Genomic DNA, 26,725 nt, shown 5'->3' with positions numbered 1-26,725 from the left:
TTTTATAACACAAAAGACAAAAATAAAATTATTTTATTTTTTTCTAGGTTTATACAAATAATATCATAACAGCTGCTGATGAGAGCAGGTCACGTCTTTTTTATTTTCAATCATTGTTTGAACTTCAACTTGTGTGTTCAACAAGACAGACGGTTTTAATTAATTTTCAATTCGAGAGTTCACGAGTTTAATTCCAACATTCAAAAATCAAAATAAAATCTGTCTACTGCAAAATTAGCGAATAACACTTAGATAAAAGTTTTTACTGTGAAAGAAAAACCATAAGTAACTAAATACGCGAAAATAAGAACAAAATGTTAATTTATAGCTACGTGCTTAAATAATACAGTAGATAAATTTCTACATATTAGTAGATCACTATTTTAATTCTACAAACATAATCGATAAAAGTATATAGAATACACTTAATTCTTGTGAATTATGCTTTACTGATAAAATAAGAAACTTATGAAACTCCCGACAACTCTATAGCTTTCAAAATATTTACACCACAGTTTGTAGCAACGACAATTAAAATCTTTGATGTTGGTAAATTTCATTCTACTAAAATATCCTTTAAACTATAAAGTACATTCTACACTGACATTTTATAAATAGTGATCCGCATTCCAATTATAACTTTGAAGTAAGCCAAGTAAATTACCTACTGTAGATACCTACAACCTATGCATACCTGACAAATTAACTGTAATTCCAACTTTTACTGTAAAAAATGAATTTTCAAAAAAATCACCTATTTTGAACAAAACCTGATTCATTAACAATATTGCGATAGTTAAGTGTCTTATAAAATTTAAGTCTTATAGTATAATTTCTCTGTAAATCTCATCAAGATTGATAATACTCGAATAGTACAAAATATGTAACATCTTATGTTTGAAATATTTTTTATACGTTATAGGTACTATAATATAATTTATTGTCTTTGTTCAATTTCTATTTTCAAAAAACGGGTGTTAATTTAAATTGATACTCGTAATTATGTAATACAAAAAAATTATATAAATAATTGTAATATACATATATGAAATATATTATAACTTTTTTCATGACTTAGAAAAAATTTAATTTATATAATTAATAAAAGTTAACATAGAATCACAAACTATAATTAATATATACGTGTACATATAATTTATATTCAAAAAGACAAAAACACACGAGTAAGCAATTATAACTTATGTACGTTTTACAAAAAGTCTAAAGGCATTAAAAATAATTTTAAAGACCTCGCTATAAAGTTTATCCATTTCCTGTCTCACCTTAAACTTTATAATTGGGTCCTTATGTCTGTGTGCACCGCAAACACTATAAATTGAGTCAAATACTTTATCGTTTATAGGTAAAATCGAAATACTATAAGTGAAATATGTTGGTATTAACATTTTTATAAAGTGAGATATGCACACAGTATACGTCATACAATTGTACAAATATAATATAATGCATGGCGAATTTTATATCAACTATTGAGGTGTACTGAAACTTACGTTTCAAATGATATAACTTAACTTTAACAGTTTAACGGTCGTATAGGTTTTAGGCATTAACATTTCATTTAAGTACCTTTAAAAAAAATCAAATGTACAATAAAATATTCTGAATTGCAGACATGGTAGAATAAACAGCACATTCCATATAATGTGGAATTATCTCATTTTGGAGTTTTTAATTAAATTTGCATGATTATATTTTTTGTTATATTATATAATAACTGATTCTAACGGACTTGTAAATCTAGGTGATTCCGAGTAATTAAACAACCGTTGCTACTTCCGATTAACATTAAAATATTAAATAGTTTTGTTGTTGTTACAGTGTTGCTACTTATTTTAATATTTTTAAAAACTGACAAAACTGTAGACTTAAGTACTTAATCAAATTTTAATACTTTCATTCTATATACTTAATGTTTTATATGTTTTCCAAAAATTAAAATATCTTTTATTTAATTTAATAATATTATGTAGTTATTGTATATGAGAAGATATTTTTTTCTAAAGCTATAAAGATAAATACGATAAACCTACCCAATATGGCAATATCTATCAAAAGTATATAAACTATTAAGATTGATTCAATCTGACATCACTGATAATATTTAATTGTCAAAAATAATTTTGATGCACGAGAATGAATTGCAGTATATACTGACAGAAAATGTTGAACTAATTCATTTAGGTTTAATACATCTTCCAGTCATTAATCAATTTAATACTATAAATAGTAATATTGTATATTCTTTGAACTTACAGAGCAATTGTTTTTAATCATAACGTCAACTTTTCACATACTTATTAATACCAAATGTATCTATTGATAAAATGTAGATATACCTAAGTAATAAACTTGGCAAACTGACAAACAAGTTCTGAAAATAATTCTGAAAATTATGAATTATATGAAATTAAATAGGTATTTAAATTTTAAATTTTAAATTTTTAAAATTCTTAGTTCTTAACTCTATTATTAATAAACATAAAATGGGAAAAGTGTTTTACCTAATAGATATAATAAATAATATTTTAATTCAGTTAGTATCGTGATATTCAAAGATATTATTTGGATGATAACATAAAACTTACAATAATTAAGATTTATAATATCACTTTTTACAATTTGTAATAAATCTAGAGACCATCATTATATTATACTTTAAATTGTTTGGACTTAACGACGCTTATCCATTAATGATGTATTTTTTTTTTTTTAACTCGTAGTTTATTTAAGTAAACAATTTTAAAAAATGTAATATAAATGTGTAAAAAAAATACTAAATGAACAACTGCTATTCATTATAACGATTTTAAACAGTCTTATAATATTATAAACATGGATTCATTTAAAACATAGTTTTATTCCAATATTTTAGCAGTCACTTTTTTTAAGCACAAAAGCTATCGAAAAATAAAGTTACAAGATGTACGTATGAATAAATGTAAAATACTTATATGGGTATATTTAACGATACCAGTTTGAATTGTTTTTTTACAATTCAAGAAATAAAACAACTGTATGCATAATAACGTAATATAAATTTTGACCTTCGGATAGACGGAAATTCAAAAATGTTATTTATTTTAGTTTTATTTTATTTGCAATTTTTTCAGTATATATTAATATTTTTATATACTTTATAATTTATAACAGTTGGAATATAATACAAATTTATAAACTATCATATCTATTAGTGTTTCATTAAATAATATTTGTTATGTTAACTCAATATTTATTTTTGGAATTAATTTTAAGTATTCAAAACGTTTAGAAAAACTATAATAAGCAGTAAATATTTTCTCAGAATTTTTTCTAGGATTAATAATTTTTATTTCGTATACTACTATCGTGCTTTAAAGTAAATCAAGAAGTATAATAAAAATAAAACCTAGCTCTAAAGTGTCTATATAACATTTAATTTTCCGTTAAGTATTTTTACAAATATGAATTTTGTCAGCCAACAACTTAGAATGATTTTGACTTAAATTTGAAAATATGTGACTCAATAATTATAAAGTAAATAATACTTGAATTTTTACCTAAACATTTTAACTATAGACTATAGAGACATTAAGTGACTATTTCTTATTTTTAAAGATCATGAATTATTATAAATTAATTTTTATAATTTTTTTTCGGTTTTAATTAAAATATTTTATTTATTTTGTATTACTTTGTAATTTTTGGTTAGAATAGTGGAATGTTCATTGAGCCTCAATATAATATATCATTATATTTATTTATGTTAAGCTTTAGATAGCACGTGACGTAAGAAAATAAAAAACTTTTGAAATAATAGTGTTCTTATAAAATGAGGTATCAAATAATCCAGAACTAAACATCAAATAAGAAAATGTTATAACTATAAGGATGTATTAGTATGTGAATCTTGAATGTGATAAACGTTTATACAAAGAAATAATTATGTTTAAAACCTTTTTAAGTATATTTTTATTCACCAATTAGGTACTTTTAAGACGTTGTCTTCAATAATTTCAGTCTGGTTGACAATTATTAATTAGATCATAATTCTAATAATAATGGTTATGTATTAATAATGATATATATATATATTCAATATTTTAGAAGGGTCAACTTAAAGTTTAAAGAGTAAGAGAAGGAGAGACCTACAGAGAAATATCAAAGAGGATTTGAAAAATAAATTTATGTACTCCTATATAATAACGAACGTGTATAATAGCTACGGTGTATTATAAATTATAATGGTTGATACCTAGTGCCATTATATTTACGAGTGGCCAAGCAAAGATTCTCAACTTGTTCCCCCGATAAAATATCAACGTTAAACAAAATATTTACTAAAAACTAAATATTATAGATTAATAATACAGTTAGCTAATTTGACACACAAACCAGTGACATTAAATAACATATTACGTATGTATTATTTTATATAATATATGTATGTACCACGACGTACACACCAAAGGATTAAGCCATATGCATTTCGAATTCATCATAGTTTTGCTGCCATATACTAATGCGCGCTGATGATGATAAGTTATGGTCGTGGTTCCCAAACGACCTGAGTAGTTGGGGGAGAGGGGGTGACAAATAATAATTAGTTTAAACCTGAAAACAGATATTTCGATAACACGGGGACAGCAGAGATATACCGCCAGTAAAACCATATCGTCATTCCCTGCTCCCGAAATTGAACAAACAAAAGACCTCAGAAAGCTTATCCTACATTCCCACTGTTAATAGTGAACCAAAGTAAAATCAAATATTGTGTGTATTGAAGAATTTAATGTACATCATAATAAAACGCACTTGAAGTTTATCACTCAAAATATATTTCATATAAAATCAATATCATGGACAAGCGTATAACTATATAAATTGTTTGAATTACATTATAATAAGACTACAGCATATTTTTCAAAATTCGAAATTAAATAAATGATTATACTAATATGTATGTATTTTTAAATTATATTATTTATACATAAATAAAATAATATCAATTCCTTTAAGCCGTAGCTTGTGTTGTAGTAGTAAGTTTTATTTTAATCATTTTGATTAAACGATATTGAATATATTTATAGTATAAAGTAAAGTATAATATATTATATTAGTAATTAATAATAAGAGATTATTAAATTTAGTTAGTTATTGCAAACATTATTCTTGAGTGACTTAGTATAAACAAATCTTACTTAAACGTATGCTGAATTTTACCATAATCAAGAACCGAACAACAAACCTTCCTTAGCCAACAAATATGTAATAACATACAGTTTATAAATGATCCTAAGTTCAAAATAAGGCTAATATAGTGTACTAATTTAATATGAACTTAATGCTAATGAAAAAGGGTGGATAGGCCTATCGGAAAATCGGGATTCTCCAGGCGGGCCCCTGTCCGTACCAAATTATGGGGCACCCAGTTAAAACACGATATTTTATAATTTAAATGTTATTACTTATTACTCATTAATAGGGCTCGGATTTTAAAGCATAATAAGCAAACAAAAAGCACGATTTTTTAAAAAAAGCAAAAAAGAAGTATATTTATTTTTATAAAAAATAAAAAAAAGCATGACCAAAAATTAACATGAACTAGTTATAAAAGTGAATAAGATTTTTTTTTAAATTAATTTAAATTAAAAAAATAATTAACTACCTTACATATCCCTTAATTTGCAATAGTGAAACTGACTCTATTGTTCGACAGAATATTTAACATTTAACATAGAAAACGAACTCTGCATCCACTGAACTGATCTACTTCATACAAGAGGTTTCAAATTACAAGATTAAAATCTTAAATTTTGAAATTGTCAATATCGATGTTGTAGCCACTTATAGGCATACTGACCGTATAGGTACTGAAGGCTATATTATGTAAATTTAACAATCTATTATACGTTTAATACTTTAATAGGTATATATATTATATAATAATCAAGCCGATAACGAAAACAATAATAGTCTAATATAAACATTTAGTCCGCATTCTGGGTTTTTACGTTTCTTATCAATCCATTTTTTTATTATTACTATAGTAGCATAATAAAAAAAATGTGGGGCCCTTAAAATTAATTTCGGGTAATATAAAATAGCCATATTCACCTCTTCTAATACAATAAATACAATTTATCTAAATAAAAATCTATCTATATCAAATTAAAATTAATTTAAAATATGCTAACTAACTATTTTGTACCTATTATATATATTATATATATATATATTTATGTTTATTATTTTTGGGCTTGAAAAAAATAATTAATTGATTATTAATTGTTTTTGTGATTTAATTTATTTGCGTTATAACTTACTATAGTCATTGCAATATTCCTAAAGCTTCTAATATGCATTGGCAAATAATTTAACTTCTCCAATTCTCATACTGGCTATAAACAGTTAAATATTAATTTTAAAAATATCCGTAAGATAATCGAAAATAATATGCCGTATGCATACAAGATTAACTACTTTAGTAAATCAATAACGGGTGAGGGGGCTATATATATGTTAGTATGTCAGGCTTTAAATGTTAAACGTCTTGTGCAAAGTTGAAACACATTAAAATGTGATTTCACAAGCAACAAATTACAATTGAATGAAAAATATAAAAAGTATTTCCATGGTCGGATTCGTTTTAATTCAATTACAATTACCATTACAACACGCCCCGACCTCGACCGTGGACAAAGGGGGTGATTTATCTGGCACAAAGTCGTTTATTTCAGACCCTGTGGCTGTTGTCGCCTGCACAATCGTGCAAATGAAGTTCCAAAAGAAAGCATATTTCCACACGACAATTTGTTTTGTATTTAAATTTAGACTTAAATCCTGAGTTACAAATAACGTTGTATCGATTATGTATTGACGCTTATTATAATACTCAATAGAAATTCAAATAAAGCTTAAGATATATTTGTGCTTAATGAACTATTAAAAATTAATACAGTATGAAGTTATATTATGCATTCTTATTTTGTATTTTTCCAAAAAGTATTAGGTGCGCGCAATTTTTAGTTTATCCAAATATAACTTATATCTAAATAGTTAATACAACATCTTTAAGTATTTCCAATTTAGAAAAATTAACTTATTCTAAACATTATTAATCGCAATATTTTTTGGTCGTAACTATCAGATAAAATTACATGTTACGTATATAATACCTTATTTTGGAAAACATAATCTTACAATATATATTACACAAATAACGGTAAAAGTTCACTAATAAAATATCTATTAAGATATATTCATGTAAGAATATATATGTACTTGTATGTAGTATATTTATAATTCTTACAAAATTGTATAAAGACATAATAGCCATCAAATTATCAAACTATAAATAACCTCTACAATTACCGAAGTTTTTATATTTTAGATTTCGAATATGTTGAAATTAATGTAATAGCCCATACAATAATGTATGTTTTTTGTCACTGTTGCATTTTGAAATAGAACATTTACTTTAATATTCAACTTTGTGATTACGATTTCTGGCAGTTAATTAGAACTAGTTTCTGAATGTCAAATAAAGCAGAATTTTTCATAGTAATTAGGAACATGGAATATTCACGCTGTATCAGTTTTTGACAAAATTGTTTTTTTTTTTGTATTTCAGAAAAGAATGAAATGTCCAATACATTTTACAACTTAAATTGTATAAGCTCGTGATGTCAATTTTAAAAAATATTTTGATTATTTAAAAATATTTATTTATTTATGTTGATTTATGATGATCATGTTTTTATTTTTGGTCTCAAAAAGCATAGTAAAAGTTCTTCATAATTAATATTTTCTTTAGCAATTAAACAGTATCAAAAATTCATGATTACAATTTTAAAAGCGAAAAATAACAATTTAATTATTTAGTTGTAGGTAATTCAAAAAATATTAATTATAGAAACTTAAGAAATATTTTGTATTACATTCATTATTATGTTCCAACTCTGTATGGGTATACAATGAAATTCTCAAAAATTTCAAATAATTTTAAACTATTTATAACGCGAACTAATTTACACCATTCTACGATGTAGTCGGTACTGACTTAAAGTTAAACGCAATGTTTTTGGCTAAAATTGGTCCATTCACCTAATTATTAAGAAATGAATACAACTAATATAACATAAGCTATCCTTAAAAATAAACTCTGTTCTGCCGTCTCTTTCGGCCTTAGCTCATAATCGTTTTACGAATGCTATGATTTATTATCGAATTCCACTTTAACACAACCAGTAAAGTACAGACCAGTCACCTGTATAATGACGAGTTACGTTAGAAGCCTAAAATTAGCAGAAACAAATTCCACAGTTGTATTTCGATTTAATTTTTTACCAATTATACAGTATACATACTTAAATTACTTGAGTTTTTGAATAATGATCATAATATTATTTCTACGCTGACTTAGCCGCAAGTGTTTATTTTTTTCAATGTACCTGTCACGTTCCAGTGGCGTTTCGATGTTCTGAATGATAATTTTGCTCGACGTTTTACTATTTAGCGTGAAGGGTAATAGTTTAAAAAAAAAACTGTAACAAAAAAGTTACAGAGTATTTCTATTTGGATATTTTCTATTCCTTAAATACTGCTCATTAACAACAAAAAGGAAAATACAATTCTTCTAAATAATCAGACTAAATAAAATTATTTCGTAATCGTATCAGACAAAATAAGTACGAAAACATTGAAAACAAGTGCCATACTTATACGACTTCAGTATTATGTTATAAATATTCTAAAATAATTTTTTTTGAAAATTCAATATTAATGGTTCTGACAGTTTTTTAAATATATCCTAATTATCATGAATATAACATTAAATGTAAATAAAAACTATTACAGATAGTTTACAAAAAAAAATAATTAACAAAAATATTAATGGCTGTAAACTTCTAAAATTTTAAATAAAGCAATTACTATGTAGTAGGTACCTACTTACTAACCTAAAAGTGGTATTTATACTATTTACACAAATAATGTCATTCTTTATGCCAATTTGGTATACACCAAAAATTATTTTTGACAAAACAAAAAACATGTAAACCATTATAATCTACTTCACCTTTATTTAAAAATGTATACTTATTTTCATATGATTGTATACTTAATATAACTCACAACCACAATACTTTGACATGAAATACAACATAAAGATATAGCAAGATCAAAAATATACTAAAATCGAACTAATGAATGATTTTAGAACAACTGGACGCAATGAAAAAAAGCGGGTAAGTGGGTACCGCTCTGCTGTACATTAGGTGCCATGTGGATCACTATTATATATTATAGGAGTGTTAAATTTGAGTCCAATGATAGGTATCATTGTTTACGAAAAACGATTCTGAACAAAGATAATTTGTTAACCTAGGATATAATATCCAGTGGTTGGTAAAAAAGATGGTTTATGTTTTAATGACTTGAATACACCAAAATTTAAATTTTTTTTATAAATATTGTAACCTAAACTTATGGAAAATCTTGTATTAAATTTTCAACTCTTAGCTACTGCCTATTTATACAAAAAATTTTATGAATTATACCTACAAAAAAATTTGTAAATATTCATGATTTTGGCGAATTTTTGTCAATATTTGAACTTCAAATGCTAATAAAAAAAAAATTGTGCCTATGTATTCTTATAAGAATATCTTATGAGAAATTTTGTATTAATTTTTCAAGTATTTTGACTCCGCCAAAAAAATTTTATCGACACTTCAAAAAAAAAAATATTAGAAAAATTGAAAATTTCAGTTGTCTATAAATAGCTCAAAAAAAGTCAAAATATTTTGAAAATTAAATCATGTGAAGAAAATGCAAATCTTAGTAACTGGTAAAATTTTCAAGTATCTATGACTTATACTTTTTGAATAATAACAAATATTTAAAATCGTTTGAGGATAAATCGTTGTCATTACGCTATTTAGTAAAAATTTAAAATTCTACCGCACTTAAAATTTTTTCTATAATGATGCATCGAGTTTTCTTTATAGCTACTTGAAGGAAAACTTATGGGAAACTTAGTGTAGTAATTTCAATCTTTAGCTATAAACACAAAAAATTTAATGATTTTTACAAAATTACTTGCAAATTTTAGTGATTTTGACATACTTTTTAAAATATTTTAACTATAAAACCTTATAAAAAAAATTGTGACTAACGATTTTTGATTTTTTTTAAGTACAATAAGAACAACTCATAAGCAAACTTGTATTAAATTTTCAAGTTTTTTTGACCATCCAAAATTTATTTATCGACACTTCAAAAAAAATTCTCAGAAAAATCGAAAATGTCAGTAGTCTATAAATAGCCCAAAAAAAAACCAAAATATTTTGAAAATTTAACCATGTATTAATAACGATAATATAAACACATGTGGTGAAAATGTTAAGTATTTTCAGAGATTAGTTTTTGAGTTAAAATCATATTAATAAATCGATTTGGTCGAAAACTGATTTTGCGTAAAAATTCCCGTTTTTCCGTCAATTTTTTTTTTGTTTTTCTCAATTTTTTTGAAAACTGTTGGAAAATTTTTACTTTTAACTTATATAATGCACCAAGAATATTCACTTTGCCATCGAAAACCACCCCAGAAGTTGGAAATTGAAGCATTATTTCGACTAGTTATGCTGTACACAGACACAAAAACAAAAAAAAAAAAAAAAAACCACATCATTGTAAAATCAATACATTCATCATTTCGTTTCGTTCAGAATCTAAAAGCTAATATTCTTAGTTATAAAACAACGCATTGAAGCTTTGGCAGTATACAGTCTATATAACACATTCGGGAACTTGAATATAAAAATTACATTGATAATCAACTGTTAGATTTTCAAAATTACACTAACATCATAAATGTACTGATTAATAAGCCATAATATATTTAATGACATATACAGAATGAGTACAAATGATCCTATTTTATAATATAAAATTATTTTCTACTTATTTACATGGAATTTAACAAAATAACATATATATTACCTCCTATTTAGTTGAACGATAAACAAGTATTTATTATTTGTGTTTATATTTTTTTTTTAATACCGATAATATAAATGACTAATCATTAATTAGGTGTAAAAATTTCCAACTATATATCACTTCATATTGTATTAATAATTATTTAAAATATATTTTAAGAAAAATATTGTATTATATAATATGAAATATGAATGTATAATACTTATACCAAATGACTATGGTCAGTAAAATATAAAGACTAATATCTTATTAATTAGTAGCAGTAAAAATTAGTAAAAACATTATCGTATTATTGTGTTTTTTATTACATACAAAGTTTTACATATATTAAGCTAAAGTGAAGTTAATTAATAATGGTATCATGTTTTAGATTCTAAACTGAGAAATAAATTGATTTATTTTTCAGTTATGTGCGATTTCTATTTTGTGTTTATGTAACTGTCACGTTTTTTATAGCAGTAAAAATTAATTTTTTGTCAACGTTATGAATACTTAAGTTTAATTCATTTTTCAAATAGAAAAATTGTTGTACAAAAGTTTCTCGATCAAAAATCAGGATAAATAGTTTATATATATTTTTTATTCCTAGATTTCAATATTTCATGATGATACTTATTTTTTTGTTTCGGACCCCTTCTTTTATATAAATATATACATATTTATATACCTTCTCTATCTTACTATTATATCTATTATAACCTATTTCATAAGTTTAATTTTGTTATATTATTAGTTTTTCGATGCTTTTGTTGTACCAAATAATTATTTCAAATAATAAAAAAAATGTATTAATTTACATATAATTTATTTAAATGTTTTAAAATAAATTTATCTAAATTTTACAATGTTTAAATTGTTCAAAAATATTTGTTTGACGAGAGATAAATATGTTAGTACAGTTGAATATGAATATGTAATAAAAGTAAACATCACAATGTCGCGATACCACAATAATTATTATAATTTGACGGACGTTATCCTGTCAACAGATGTTACAACGTATGTCTACCGAAATATGCAATCGGCTTAATGTGTCGAAACTCAAAAACCTCTTTAGCGGACGTGTCCGGGACTTGTTATGATAACGCGATCAAAATAATTTATTATTATAGTTTATACAAAAACACTTTAGAATCCTGTTGGTCATTAAATTTCATTGTTTTTAATTTGTCAGGATAGATTGCCTAAGATTTTAATTTATTTAAATCAAAAACATGGTTAATAAAGCATTCAATTAAAATCGCAGAGGTACTTTGAATAGCTAATTTTGTTAAAATATTCAAATGTAAGTAATTAAAATAAGGAAAATAAAAACTAATAAATAATCAATGTTATTGAATCTCAAAACCAATAAAAATATACATATTCGTAAGTGTTATATTGTTATATTGTATAAATAGTTATTTATACAATCAAATTTAAATAAAAACTCAACTTAAACATCCAAATATAAACTAAAAATATTGTGACCATAGATAAAACAATACTTTTACATTAAATGCAAAGTAATAATGACTGACCATACAGCATATTTTATAAAATGTTTATTGAAATATAAAATAAAATAAATACTTAGATTATTTCTTTAATTTTTTTTTTTTTTTTTTAATTGAAGTAATTATTGCGATAAATTGTAACTCAATTTCTTGAAACTATTCTAAATATTCTTCTCTGTTAACTTTTGAAATATTTACAAAATCACATTTTTATAGTAAATAATATCACGTTACAATACTTTACTTTTACATATTCATATAAACATTAAACATATTAGTTGATAAAATTGTCGAATTCGATCGATGATATATCACGAATTTTTTAGTATAGAATCCATCACAAAAAGTATTTATTTTTTTAAATAGAAAATTCACCAGAAGCAAAATTTCATAATAGAAGCAACCGTTGCAATTTGCCCCTAAGGATCAGAAAACCAAGATGAACATAAAGTCTACGAGAGTACTGATCGAGTACAGTTACGCTAGCGTAATAAAAACCTTAAGGCAAAAGTTTCCCTGGGGCAAAATTTTCATTCGTCTTTTTTTTCATTTTTATAAATCTAGCTTGAAATTCACAAATCCACACAAACCTTTTGTAGCTTGTTTTCTGTTTTTTGACGACTGAAACTTTTCACACCAACTTTCTCTTCGTTTTTAAGCCCATTGTGCTACACAAAATAACCATTTCTTACCACATTGCAAAATCTACACGATGGGACCAAATTATATTATCTACTTTGATGTATAATGGACTATAGTTTTCACCAGAAAACCCTCTCTTTCGAGTTTAGTTTCGAGAAAACAAAAAGAAAATGGCTACCTTTTCAAGGAGAATGAATTGAAAACTATCCTTTTTATGTTCGATTTTTAAAAATAGTAAAACAAAAAAAAAACTGAAGATAATAAATTGAAGTTCTTTATAGTTTATTTTAAATTAATTTAATTCACTCTTAGATTTTTAATCATTAGAAAAACTTTATATTTCTATGACCATTAATTTATTTTATTTAAAAGTCTGTGTAATACCTACTATATTAACGTACAATTGTATTTTTAATAAGACCTATAATTTAATGAACCTTATATTTCAATTTTAAATAACCTTTTATAATATCAAATAAAACTTATAATATAATTATAAAATTAAGTTGCTATTAATTTGCACAATGTATTGTTTAATTCTTATTATTTAAATTAAATAATATTATAATAAAACTTTTAGTTCAAATTGTAGGATAAAGCTGTATTTTAAAATGTCTACTTGGTTCAGTGATCCAGGATAATTAATTCGAATACAGAATCGTATAATAAAGGGTGTATAATAATATGATCTTTAGTAAGTATATAGTACTTATAATACCATGAATACTCTCTGAACATCTCAAACTTGGTAATACTTATTACTTTCGTTACGTCTCAATAGAACAAACATTGTTTAATGATAATTAGTAAAATATTATACATATAGGTGCTTAAAATAAACTTAATTATTTTAACTAAAATATATCATAAATATGCTAGTAATATGTAATGAGGTACATATATGTAAGTGATGTGAGATATTTTTTTTTCAAAAATTCGAATTGGGTATTTATGTATTTTAGATGACTTACATCTTATATTTATTAATGTTAATATGTTTTGTATTTTATAAATAAGTATAAGTAAGCTATACTCATTAAAGTTAAAATTACTTAAAAATTAAAATCTTGGAATGAGTAGTAGGAAAAAATATCTACAGGAAAAAATCCCTGAAAATAAATCCTGATACTAGGAAAAAATATTCAGTACCTATAAAAATTATGGAAATAATTCAAGGAGAACATTAAATATTTAATTTAATATTGTACGTGACTAAGTTCAGGATTTTTTTTTTTTTTGTATTATTATTAATTTAGTTAAGATAAAGTGTTAAAAATACTAAAATTTAAACTGTTGTTTTCCACTCGTTAGCGTGTCTATTAAAAAATATGTGTCATTTTCTAAGGATAACATTTTTTTTATTTATTCTTAAAAAAAGATAATGGATCCCCACCAAACATTCCTGTTGAATATCATTATATATTTATGTTCGTTATTGCATTTTTATGTTCATTATTACATTTTTATGTTCAGTATTGTATTTTTATGTTTAAAATTGCATCGGTATGTTTTTAGGAAATTTAAATCCAGACACCAATTATCATTAATTAAGTACTAATATATTTGATAGGCTTTTATATATAAACTTTTTTTCAAGTGAATATATATAGTGAAATTTTTTCTGTAATTCTATAAAGTCGAAAATGTTTGTTTGATTTGATATAATAATACAAATTTTACCTGGTTTTACACATGACATTCCACAAAGACCATCACAAAGACAATGTTTTTTCTTGCTTTTACAATCTTCGTCAGACGAACATTTTCGTAGACACGATTGTCCCTGCAAAAAAATAAATAATTTTTTCAGAAAAAAATTATATTTAAATAAATTGATTTGTCTGATAAGAAATATAAATGGATTTAAATTACTTTGATAATAATCATTTTATACCAAGTTGTATAAAAAATTAATTAATTTAATGATTCACTAAAACTTAATGGACCAATCATACTCTATACTAAATCATGTTTAAGGGACCATTAACTCACTATTGATTCATTAAATGTTTAGTGATCGTTCATGCAACTCAAAATTATAGTGTTATATTTTATACTTAGATAATGAATGAATCATAATATTTTAAGATATATACGAATTATTAAAAAATAGTAAATACTTCAATAAAATGCACCTATCGATATAATAAATAGGTCATTCAGACTTTGTGTTAAAAGTATTTAAATATAAATTATTTAATTTTTTTTTTATAAATATTTAATTTTATATTTAATGATAAACTACTTACAATTTTGCTTATAGTTTGTAAATACCTATACCTTATTATTTTCTATTGACTATTATCTATTGTATTATAACAACCGTGATAAAATTAAATAAATATTTAAAATTGGTGAGTTGAGTTAACATTATTAGGTAGGTAAGATAAAATTAATCGAAACATCAAAACGTTTGTAATTATAATTTAGTTTCCTCCGTAAAGTTTTAATACCTTGTATAAACTGTATAATAAATAAAAAGTTAATTTATATAAAAAACAATTCTTCTAGTGAGATTCGCAAAATATAAATGTAAATCTATAATAGAAACCCTTTGTGAAATCTTAAGTACTTAAAACAATATAAAATGAAAATTTAAAATTCAGATCAGGAAATAAGTTTATATATTTATAATTTAATTTTGAATTGCAAATTGTATTTTAAAATAATAACAATATCAATGTATCTATAGAATATTGTTATCTGTGTATTCTTTGTTTTATAATACATTTAACAAAAACTTAACAATCATAAACAATTTAATAAGTCCCATAATTTGTATCTGTTAATATCAAAATTCATAATCAATAATTTTTTAAATAAATTAATTTAACAATAAACTGGTATATTATAGTACACATGAACATTAACAGGATTCATCTACATATTTGTTTTTAAAAATTATTGATAAAAATATATATTTGTTTTCATGATAGTAAATATAGTAATATAATTATTTATTATATAATTTTCCAACATACGGTTTTTAAAATAAAATTAGTTTACAGCTTAAGCTATAAAAATATAAAAATACATTTCAATTATTTTTGTTTAACTAATAATTTATTTTAGTTTTTTATGTTGATATGTCTAAGTTAAGAAAAATATCACTAGATTTTAAACAAAATAATTTTTACATCTTGTACACATATTATAGGTACTATAAAATAGTAAACGAGAGTAATAAATGTGATAATAATAATTGAAATTCAATAAAATGTTTTATTTTTTTACAAATTAAGTTTCTACAACTCATTAAAGCACCAATAGAGTACTAGGATCTACAAGTAAAAAGTTTTAAAAGTAATATACAAAAAAACTCAGCATTAAAGCAACAAAAAAAATTAGCTTAAATTGCTGCAATACTAATTCAAATACATTTTAGAAAATATTACAAAAATAAACTAAACACGATTAATTGCTTTTATGTGATATAACATTTATCTAAAAAATGGATTACCTATTTAATTTATTGAATAAATTATTTTTAAAGTTCAAATATACTATTATTTCAATTTAAATAATAATAATTATTATTATTAGTGTGGGTCCTAGGTATAGACTATATGATGAAACATATTATTATACAAAAAACAAATAGTTTTATTTATCAAACATGAACCTGTTTTAAAATACGCTGTAATAGACAAATAATCAGTAATTCTTATTTTTTCTTCTAGTATACCGATTACACTACGTAGACACGTAAAAAAAATGAAACATTTTAGGAAGTACCCAATATTAGTTATAATTTATATTATTAGCTCTCTATAATTTTGTAAAATATCAAAATTAGTTTTACAACTTTTTAAACGCTATATTTATTACTTATTGTTAAAGGTCCATAAAAAAATTTATAAAAATATTGTTAACTCTGTTTATTTTTTAAGATTTTTACTTTGTTACAACACCAAATATCAGATATGCTTGCTCACAATCATACTGAAGTGCCATAAAAATATAACCGACTTAATACTATCTACAATAAAGACAAATATACTTATATTTTAAACGTATGTAAATATTGCTTTATAATAACGTATAAAATAAGTAATACCATAAATGCAGCTTGCTCTTCGTTTCTGGGACATTCGGATGATGGTAGCTTTCTTGGATTTTTGTAAGCACGATCATCGTCATCAACTTTCACGTCGTCTTCGTCCGTATCTTCATCTTCAATGTCGTCAACGTCGTCCAAATAATATTGTACCGTTGTGCCATTGTATGGTGAATAGCTTTGGTACGATCTTTTGGCCATGTCATTCGATGGCAAATCTATATTTAATAACGTAGTATAGTTAAATCAGAATTTATAGTATAATCACTTATTATAAAACCAACATGTTGGTATATTACTTCAATAAAAGAAAACCTTAACAGCTATTTTACACAATGGTAAACTTATAAGAATAGTTTTAATTGTTTAAATATTTTATACTACAACAATTAAAATTATTTCTTTAGCCAAAACAAAAATACCCAAATCACACCATCCTATAGTTCTATATATTTTCTATCTAATGACATTTTAATTTATATTTTATACATATATTTATAATTTATATTATATACGTATGTATTATATTAACTATTGTGCACTTACATTTTTATTTTATTCTTTCTAAATTATATTTAATTAGTTTTTCTAATGTTTACTAAATCTAACTATTATATATTTTACATAATTGTATGGTACTCGTGTAATTTATATATATATATATATATATACGAATATAAAAATCAGTTAACAGTCACTAGTAGGTACCAGTGAACACAAAGAAACCGATTACAAATACAATATACATCCAAATATAAAAATGTTGATGTGTGTAAACTAATGAACAAGCATGTTGTAAAAAATAAATAAATTGTGATGTATTGTTCTATATACCCATGGTTAGACGAACAAGAGGAATAAAATATGATAACCGAATGAACAGGGACATAAAATGAATACGTTTTGACGAGTCTTTTGTTTTGTTATCAACATACATACTTTTTCAACAGTTAGAAAATATACTATATAGTATATATAATATACATATATTATTTTAGCTTTCTATTTGAACAATTAAAAATATTATTTTGAAAATAACATTAACTGAATCGCACAGTTTCATCAACAATACATTAGTATAATATGATAAAGTAATTTAAATTGTTATATGCTTAATATTAATATTTAAAAAATATATATTTTTATAATATATTTATTTAATAATATTCATTTTTATAAAACCTCAAAAAAATTTATCATATTATAAACATTATGATGGGTTTTTTTTTTAGTTTTTTCAATTTTCACAAACAAATTAAAAATAAATAAAATCAGTAACTAACTTACAACATTTAAATATAATGCCAAATTAATGTCATCAGTTCTCACCACTTATTTAATATTTTAAAGTGATTTTATCGAATTAATTTACGTAATAGCTAATTATGTGTAGGCGTCCAGCATATTTATAAAATAATTAAAGTATTAAAAATATATATAATCCAAATATATTTTTTATAAAATGAAATAAAAAATTTCTTTTAACTTTAATTAATTATATTTTCAAGCCATATTTAATAAATTAATAAAAATAACTTTAATTGAATAATAATTTTTTTCTACATCGATGATATAACAATTAATAGTATACTAAAGTATAGAGAAAAAAAGTTATAATCTAATAAATTTTAACACTATCCAATGACTACTGATTAATTTTAAAATAAAATAATGTTTATTAAGCATAGGGTTTTCAATCTAATTATTTCTGTAAGGTTTTTCTCTTATGCAAATAAAGTAGGTACCTATAATAATAATTGTGATACATTGCTCTTTAGGGAAAGTTCTCTAACAATCAAAATTTATCTTTTCTTTATTCAAATGAATTAAATGCAGTGTTTATATAAATACATATATAAAGTATAAGAATTAAATTACTATAATGTTGACAGTTCAATAATTATTGTTGACAAAGTACAGAAGATAGGCGTTTAATGGAAGTAAAATAATTATAACGTGAATTCAGTGGTACCTACCTAGTATTTTAAAAGAAAAATATACGCCACCACGCCATTTTTTCAACAATACTATACTGCGGGTAATATTAAAGTCAAATATTCTCTGACAAGACCACTACTATTTAATAAGTATTTCGGAAAATGTCATGTACAGTTCTGTCTGGAAACAATAAAAAAACACTCGTACTTTGTACTTATTGCTGGTGATTGTCATCGCTTACATTATGTAGTGACTTAGTGACTAGCTTACAAAAGTATATACAAAACTAAAAAATTTTATATCCAAACAATTTACAAACAAAACCACATGTATACCTATAGACGTATGTAATCAGTAAATAAATTGCAATTATGCAAACATTTTCTCCATTTTTTTTTTTTGCAAAGAATATCTATAAACAAAAATATCCTAACATCGTACTATACGTAGGTACTATATGAACCTGTACTGATTATACTACTTACGACGATATAGATAACTTTTTATGACAAGGATACGTATGATACGTGTCCATCGAATTAAAGTTTTGGTTTTTAATAATTGTTGATAACAATCTAATTTTAAATATTCAAACAGAAAGATGACAAATAAAAAAGGGTCCAAAAAGGACTGTTAGTATCCTGCCATAGTTAGTAAGGTTAGTTGTTAGGTTAGGACTGGCATTGTGCCCTATATCTTTTTCTCTGTCTATTTTTCAAAACCAATAAAATAAACAGTAAATCGTTCGTTGGTTTCAGTCCAAACAATTTAAAACGATAGTGTCAAATTCACACACGATTTTCGAAACCCTTACATAACGTACACAAAAAAATCTTTTGGAACAGATTTGCACATGTTATACTGAACATATATAAAACCTTAAAACAATTTTGGGTTCAATAAAAAAAACCTTTCTCACAAGCTTAAAAAAAATATCTGCTTTCTACATGAATTAACAAACAAGTGATATATTGACAACATTTTTCAATTAAAATTGTAACTTGTATTAAACACTGAATTTCAATTAATATATGACCATAAATCAAAGTAAGATTTTTAAGAACTACCTATATAATATACAAAATATTATCTTTATTTTGAAATTTATATTAATTATTAATTATAATTTATAATAATAGAGAATGGTTAGAACCTGTTTTTTCTTCTATAAAACACTTAGGTACCTAGTAATAACAATTTGAATTTTCTATGTTACATATTATCAGATAAGTAGTAAATACCCATAATTAACATTCAATAAAAAATAAGTAATTTAAAATACTATGGTCACTGCTTAATATTATACTATACTTTGATACTCTTATCCGTACAACGTTAACGGATAACATAAACCGACTTATAACATTGAATGAAAATTAAAGTGCGTATACGGCTTCGTACTTACACTTTTTGATAAAAATATACTATTGATAAAAATAACTAAGATTATAACAAACAGTAACCCCTGTATAAACAGTAAATTATATTATGATTATTAGTAGTTACGATTAAATATTAAAAAAATATATAAATATAAAAGGCAAAAAATATATAAATTCATCTCCTTCCAATTTCTTATACAAATATATTTCACATTTAAACTAAACCCTTTTACATTGATTTTTCAAATTTCATGATTTGATATTATTTATGTATTTTAAATAATAATATTAACACTCCACGCTAAATATCAGATATATTATAACTTTAAGATAGTTAAACGAAATAAATGTTGAAACACAGTACCTGTATAGCTTTATACAATAATTATAATTCTTATATTTTGATTTTTTTTTTAATTATATCTTCAATACGTCATATATTTTCTATAATTTATTTTAAAATTACTTTTTACTTTATACATAAATGTTTTTTTTTTTTTTTAAGGACTTCCACTTAATTATTTAAAATCATTCATAATAAATTATAATTAAATTTAATAATAAATTTTAAATAAGAAGTAAACAATTGAAATAATGTATTTTTTAACAAATTATCGAAAAAAAAATAATCTTCTACAATCTGAATGTAAAGTACTTATATTTATTTTATATTCATACATAATCCAATTAAATTGTGTTGTTTTGAAAACACGATGTTTTGAAATGTAAAAATTGAAGACTATCCTGCTTGAACATTTTAAATGTTAATATTAAAATATCTTACAATAAGACAATAATAATATAGTTCTAAAAATAAAAGAGAATTATTTTTTTTATATCTAAATTAATCCATTTGTGTGGAATTCACATACGTATCCAGTTACATTAAAATGTTATGAATATTTTTCCAGACCTTATACAATTTTAATTTTATATTATACATTTTAATTCAGTTTGATTTATCAAAATATACATACATTTGCTAAAAAATATGTTAGATTAAATGAAAATAAATTTCATATTATATTATATTAATAATTCTTTTTTTTTTTGCAATCACTTGTTTGTTTAAAACAATAAAATAATTATTCTATAATTTAATGGAAAAAATATATATTAATTAGTTTTTATTAGTTCAGATAATAATTATTTTAAGCAATTTAAATAAAAAATAGGTGTACGTAAATTCCTTTTACGATATTTCTATTAATACTCAATCATACCTATTTAATTAATAATCGTTTTATCATTTTTTTCGATATAGCTTATAAAATAATTAAAATAAAACTTTAGTCGATGTAAATGATATCAATGTATAAAATAGCAAATCTCTAACGAAATGTAATCATATTTATAACGTGGGGAATTTCTCAAAATATATGAGTTGGATCTACCCCAAGTATTACGATTATTTTTTTACAACAGTCTATAAACCTGTATAATTTATGTCCAATAAAACATTTAAAAAATTGATATTATATATTATGCAGTCGATCGGTATTATATACTATAAATAAAAAATATTAAAACCTCTGGTAATTAAAATTATCTGCGTGTGATAGGTACGGTGTGTGAGCACGTTTACACATTTCAATAATATTAAAAGTAAAAAATGTAATTGATTTACACTAGCTTAAAGGGCTTTTTTAGTCGTTTATTATACGTGTTAAACGTTGTCGTTATATTGAAATAATCGTATAAGACATATTTTATTTAAATCCAAAAATAATATTTTAGGATAAAATATATAACATTGTCCCGTTGACAACTGCGACTGTTTTAAATACCGTAAGCGCTCTACAATAAAACATCACCACCGCGCACCGCACGCAAACGACAATGTAATAATTATTATTAATATCAGTATAAAATATTATTATTAAAATATTTTACCACACACGCTCAAAATCAGAGAAATATTACTATAATATTATTGTGTGTATATACTTACACGTGTGACAGCCGACGACGGAGACGAACGCGACGAGGATGGCGAAGACGAGCGTCATGGTCGCGATGGAGATCGTCACGGAGTCCCGTCTAGTCGTAGTATTTGTCGTAGTAGTATAGTATACTCGTGGTAGTTGTAGTAGTAGTGTACACCGCCGCAACATTATCCTCCCGAGCAACACTGAGTCAACCCCGTCGGTCGCCGCCGCCGCCGACGACGACGTACTCGCACGTGATCCACCGCCGATCGTGCTCCGCGGACCGCTGCCATACTACCACGCCGAAACGCGTGTACACCCCTTTGCGCCGTAAGTGTGTGTACGCCGCACACGCGACATATAATTGCGATTTTCATGATAATATTATAACATCGTATTGTACACGTCGGACACATATGCGGCGCGAGCTACATAGTTCGTGATGGCCACCCACGTATACCGCAGCAACCGCACTGTTGAGTATTCTGTGAGGTTTTTTTTTCTGTTTGAAATCGTTTTCGTTTCGTTTTGTTTTTTTTTATTTTTTCATTCTCTTCTTGTCTGCCGCCATATATCTTATTATATGAATTAATCGATACTCGACCGCCGCCTGACCGTGTTTATCCGATAGATCAGCGTATTATTACATCGATATAGCGGTATAATGACCAATTATATATAGGTAACTCCGATCAGTCCTATTTTGTCGTTTCATCGTCGACAAAAAAATCGCATTATTCTCGCATTCAAAAATATGTAGGTAATTATTATTGTTCATCACTATTTTGACGAGTGAAGTGTATAATCCTGTAAAATAGGCATAACATATATACTATAATACATAGCATCTGCAAGCTATTATAATACACGTAGTATTATACTTTATTCCGAACAGAAAAAAAAAACGTAATCAAATAATTGCTGACGGCTCTTCGAATAAATAATATCAAATGGTCTAAAATAATATGAGCTTATATTAAGTCTAAATATAAATTACATTATTTATATATATGCCTACTATGAATTCTGATATTTGTTGAGTTTTGGTGTTTAATAATAAAAGCTTCGTGAATAATAAATATATATATATCTATACATACAACGAATTAATTTTTCTAACAAATTTAAGACTCCGTATTATAGTATAATTAAAATTAATTAATAAAACACTTAGTGAATTACAGTATTTCTACACAGAAGTTTTAACAGTTATATAAAATTGTCTAAAGCACAATGTGTGTTGTATGTGTGTGTGTGTGTAGATATATATAGGTACATTATACAAATATATATTATACAATAATGTAATTATAAATCAATTTCCACTGTAATTTAGCTTTTATAGTGGAGTATATTTCTCGTTTAACTACGCAATATTAACGATTCGCTAAAAGTAATTGTACTAATTTATCAAATAAAATTAATAATAAAAATAGCTAATCAAAACTTATTTTATTGGTGTTCAAATAAATAATCTCCTTGCAATTGCTCTTCAAACCCGTAATTGATTTTAAAGATAAACAAATATAATAATAAATTAATTTAAATAAAAACCTAATATTGCTTTATTTCTTTACTTTGAATTTCATTTCTGACATAAAAACATATCGTATCTTTAGTTACATTTATAGGTATAGTTTTTATACGCAATTAGTATTTGGTATGTATTTATTTATTACAACACATAAATTAAATGTTTTGAGTAAATACTAAAATAATATTATAACGTTTGACGTTTTAAAACTATTTTATGCATTAACTGTATTCTAATTTAATACTATTATACATAATATTTACATTTAAGTTTGATATTCAGAAACCAGGAATATTGTCCAATATAATAAAGTATTAAAGTATACTAAAAATTAGATATGATTTATTTCATATTTACCTTAACTATATTTACTAAAATTATACTGTAATTAGAAAAAAAATGTAAGACAAATTTAAATTTTGAAATATGTTCAATATGCTGAAATAGTTAATATTAAAACAATTATAAATATATAATTACCATAACTTAATATTATAAACTTTGAAATATAGAAAATGGGTACAATCAGCATTTCAGCATACTACACAAAACAAAGGTTAACGACTTGATATAGAACCAAGCAAAATTTAAAGCCATAGGAAAGCTTATAGTTGACGGTCGACCGAACTCGACTATACCTATTTAATGGGCTTAACAACGGTTCACTGGGGTGAGAAATACCTTTGGCGCCTTTAAACGATAAGTAAGCCGACACGAACTGTTGCATTTAACGCAAATGCTGTGTAACTGTGTAAAGTATTAAATTCATTAAAAACATTTTCAATTATTAAACTAAAAATGCACATACGCACTAGAATCTAAAACATACATAAGAAATCAAGTATAATTTATAGTTATAACTTAATGGAAAACCAAAAAAAAAATTATTAAAATAAAAGTTTTGAACTTTTATTTATTTATTATATTTTATTATTTATATTTAGTTTTTTTTATTTGAATATCTATTGAAGCGTTAAAAATATTTTAAACCAAATTGATTAAAAAAACATAATGCAGCACCATTGAGTATATAAGTATAAATATACCTAGGAGAGAAGAATATCGAAGTCAACACAAGATAATAAATGAAATGTTAGTATAAAAATGTGTGTACGTTCTTGCGCAGGACGAACATTTTAAAATTATATTTGGTTTATCAATCAACGATGTAACACGAAATTAATTAATATGAAAACAATTTGTCCTTATATGGCGATTAAGACACGAAAAACAGACAATGTATCATATATATTGAAAACTATTATCTTATATTTTTTATAAAAGCATACAAATAAGATATAATATATTACACAACCTATTGACAAATCTTAATTATGTATCTAATATAATTAATATATACATAGCTACTTTTGTAAATTAACTTAGAATTTTAGAAATTTAAATTTACAAATAATTTTTACAAGGTATATAATAAAATTGTTTTAGTTAATATTTTGTTTTAAATATATAAAAAATAACTTTAAAACTTAGTAGGTAAAAACATAACAATTTTTTTTTAAGATTTTTATTTTTTTGTTTGTTAAAGACCATTAAATGATGAAAAACAAAATCGCAAGGAATATTGTTCGCAGTACCATGTGTACGAAACAATTATGTGAACATTACATGTACAATGTACATTCATAAGGGTAACATTTCCATCTGGATTGAGTGAAACAGTAAAAACAAAACAAAAAAGAATAGAGAATGAAAGAAGGAAATAATGAAAGAAACGTAATATTTTAGTGAACAATAAATTCCTACGGGTATTTTCATTTCACTCGTACAAATAACAAAAACATTTTTTAAAAAAAACCTAATCAATTAGTACTTAATAACTAGCATTTTTTTGACTTTCTTTAAAATTATTCAAGCACACATAATATTAAGTAAGTTTTTTAGTAAATTATAAATTTTTTTTAAATATAGATCTCGCAAGTTCATTTTCTATTCCCTGAAAATAACAAACACAACAATTATTAAATACGTACTACGAGACACGAGAGTACAGGACTTGAAATTAAACACAATGCATATAAGAAATGTATAACCGAAGTTTATTCAAAAGTTTAATATAAATATTGAAAATTTAAAACGTTGATAATAATAATAATCCAATCTCTTTTTAAAAACAAAATTTATATTGTAAAAAGTTAAACTATACGTAGTTTCCTTGATATAAAATATTTGATAACTAATATAGTAATGTATATATATATAAATACAATTATTGTCTTTAAAATTTAAATAAATATTTCAAGTTAAAATTTAATAATTATAGAGCATTCATTTAAATAATAGAGACTATATTTAAATATTTACATGGGTTATAAATTAACAACTTAAATCAGTGAAAATCAGTTTAGTAAGAGAAGCCAAAATGGTTAACATTTTAATAATATTGATTTTACCTATTTGTAACTTGATAGGAAAATTGGAAAATACTTGACAATAATATGACTGCCGTGAAGATAGTTTATAATATTATAATATACTATATAGTGAAGAATTAATATTATGTTTATTGTTTATCTATTATAACATTTTAACATTTACCTAATATTTGAAAAAATAATTTTCAATGTTTCAAATGACGAAAATCATAAATTCAGTAAAATCAAAACAAAGGGAAAATACCAGACAATTAATTCTTAATTTAAAAAAAAAAACATACAATTTTTAACAATCGTTTTCAATAATATTAAATAAACTACCTACATGACATAAGTAACAGTATATCTATTAAA

The 26,725-nt window shown here is 23.8% G+C and overlaps 1 protein-coding gene across 5 annotated transcripts in view; it reads right to left on the bottom strand.

The window, feature by feature from the left end:
- Nucleotides 1-22,711, bottom strand: part of LOC114128032 (sushi, von Willebrand factor type A, EGF and pentraxin domain-containing protein 1) — a 62,817-nt gene extending 40,106 nt beyond the window's left edge. For 2 of the 5 annotated variants that reach the window (XM_027992438.2, XM_027992440.2), the window contains exons 1-3: nt 22,468-22,708; nt 17,197-17,414; nt 14,820-14,922 (exon numbers count right to left, since the gene is read on the bottom strand). In XM_027992438.2, coding sequence (XP_027848239.2) covers nt 14,820-14,922; nt 17,197-17,414; nt 22,468-22,630 — 484 coding nt within the window. In that variant the 5' untranslated portion in view covers nt 22,631-22,708. Of the gene's footprint in view, nt 1-14,819; nt 14,923-17,196; nt 17,415-22,467 lie in introns of all 5 variants that reach the window. The other 3 variants (XM_027992442.2, XM_027992441.2, XM_027992443.2) reach the window with 3 other exon arrangements.
- Between the last annotated feature and the right edge of the window lie 4,014 nt (nt 22,712-26,725).

The sequence above is a fragment of the Aphis gossypii genome, chromosome 3 (genome assembly GCF_020184175.1).
Source record: "Aphis gossypii isolate Hap1 chromosome 3, ASM2018417v2, whole genome shotgun sequence".
NCBI classification, from domain to species: domain Eukaryota; kingdom Metazoa; phylum Arthropoda; class Insecta; order Hemiptera; family Aphididae; genus Aphis; species Aphis gossypii.
This window is presented reverse-complemented; position numbering and strand designations above follow the sequence as displayed.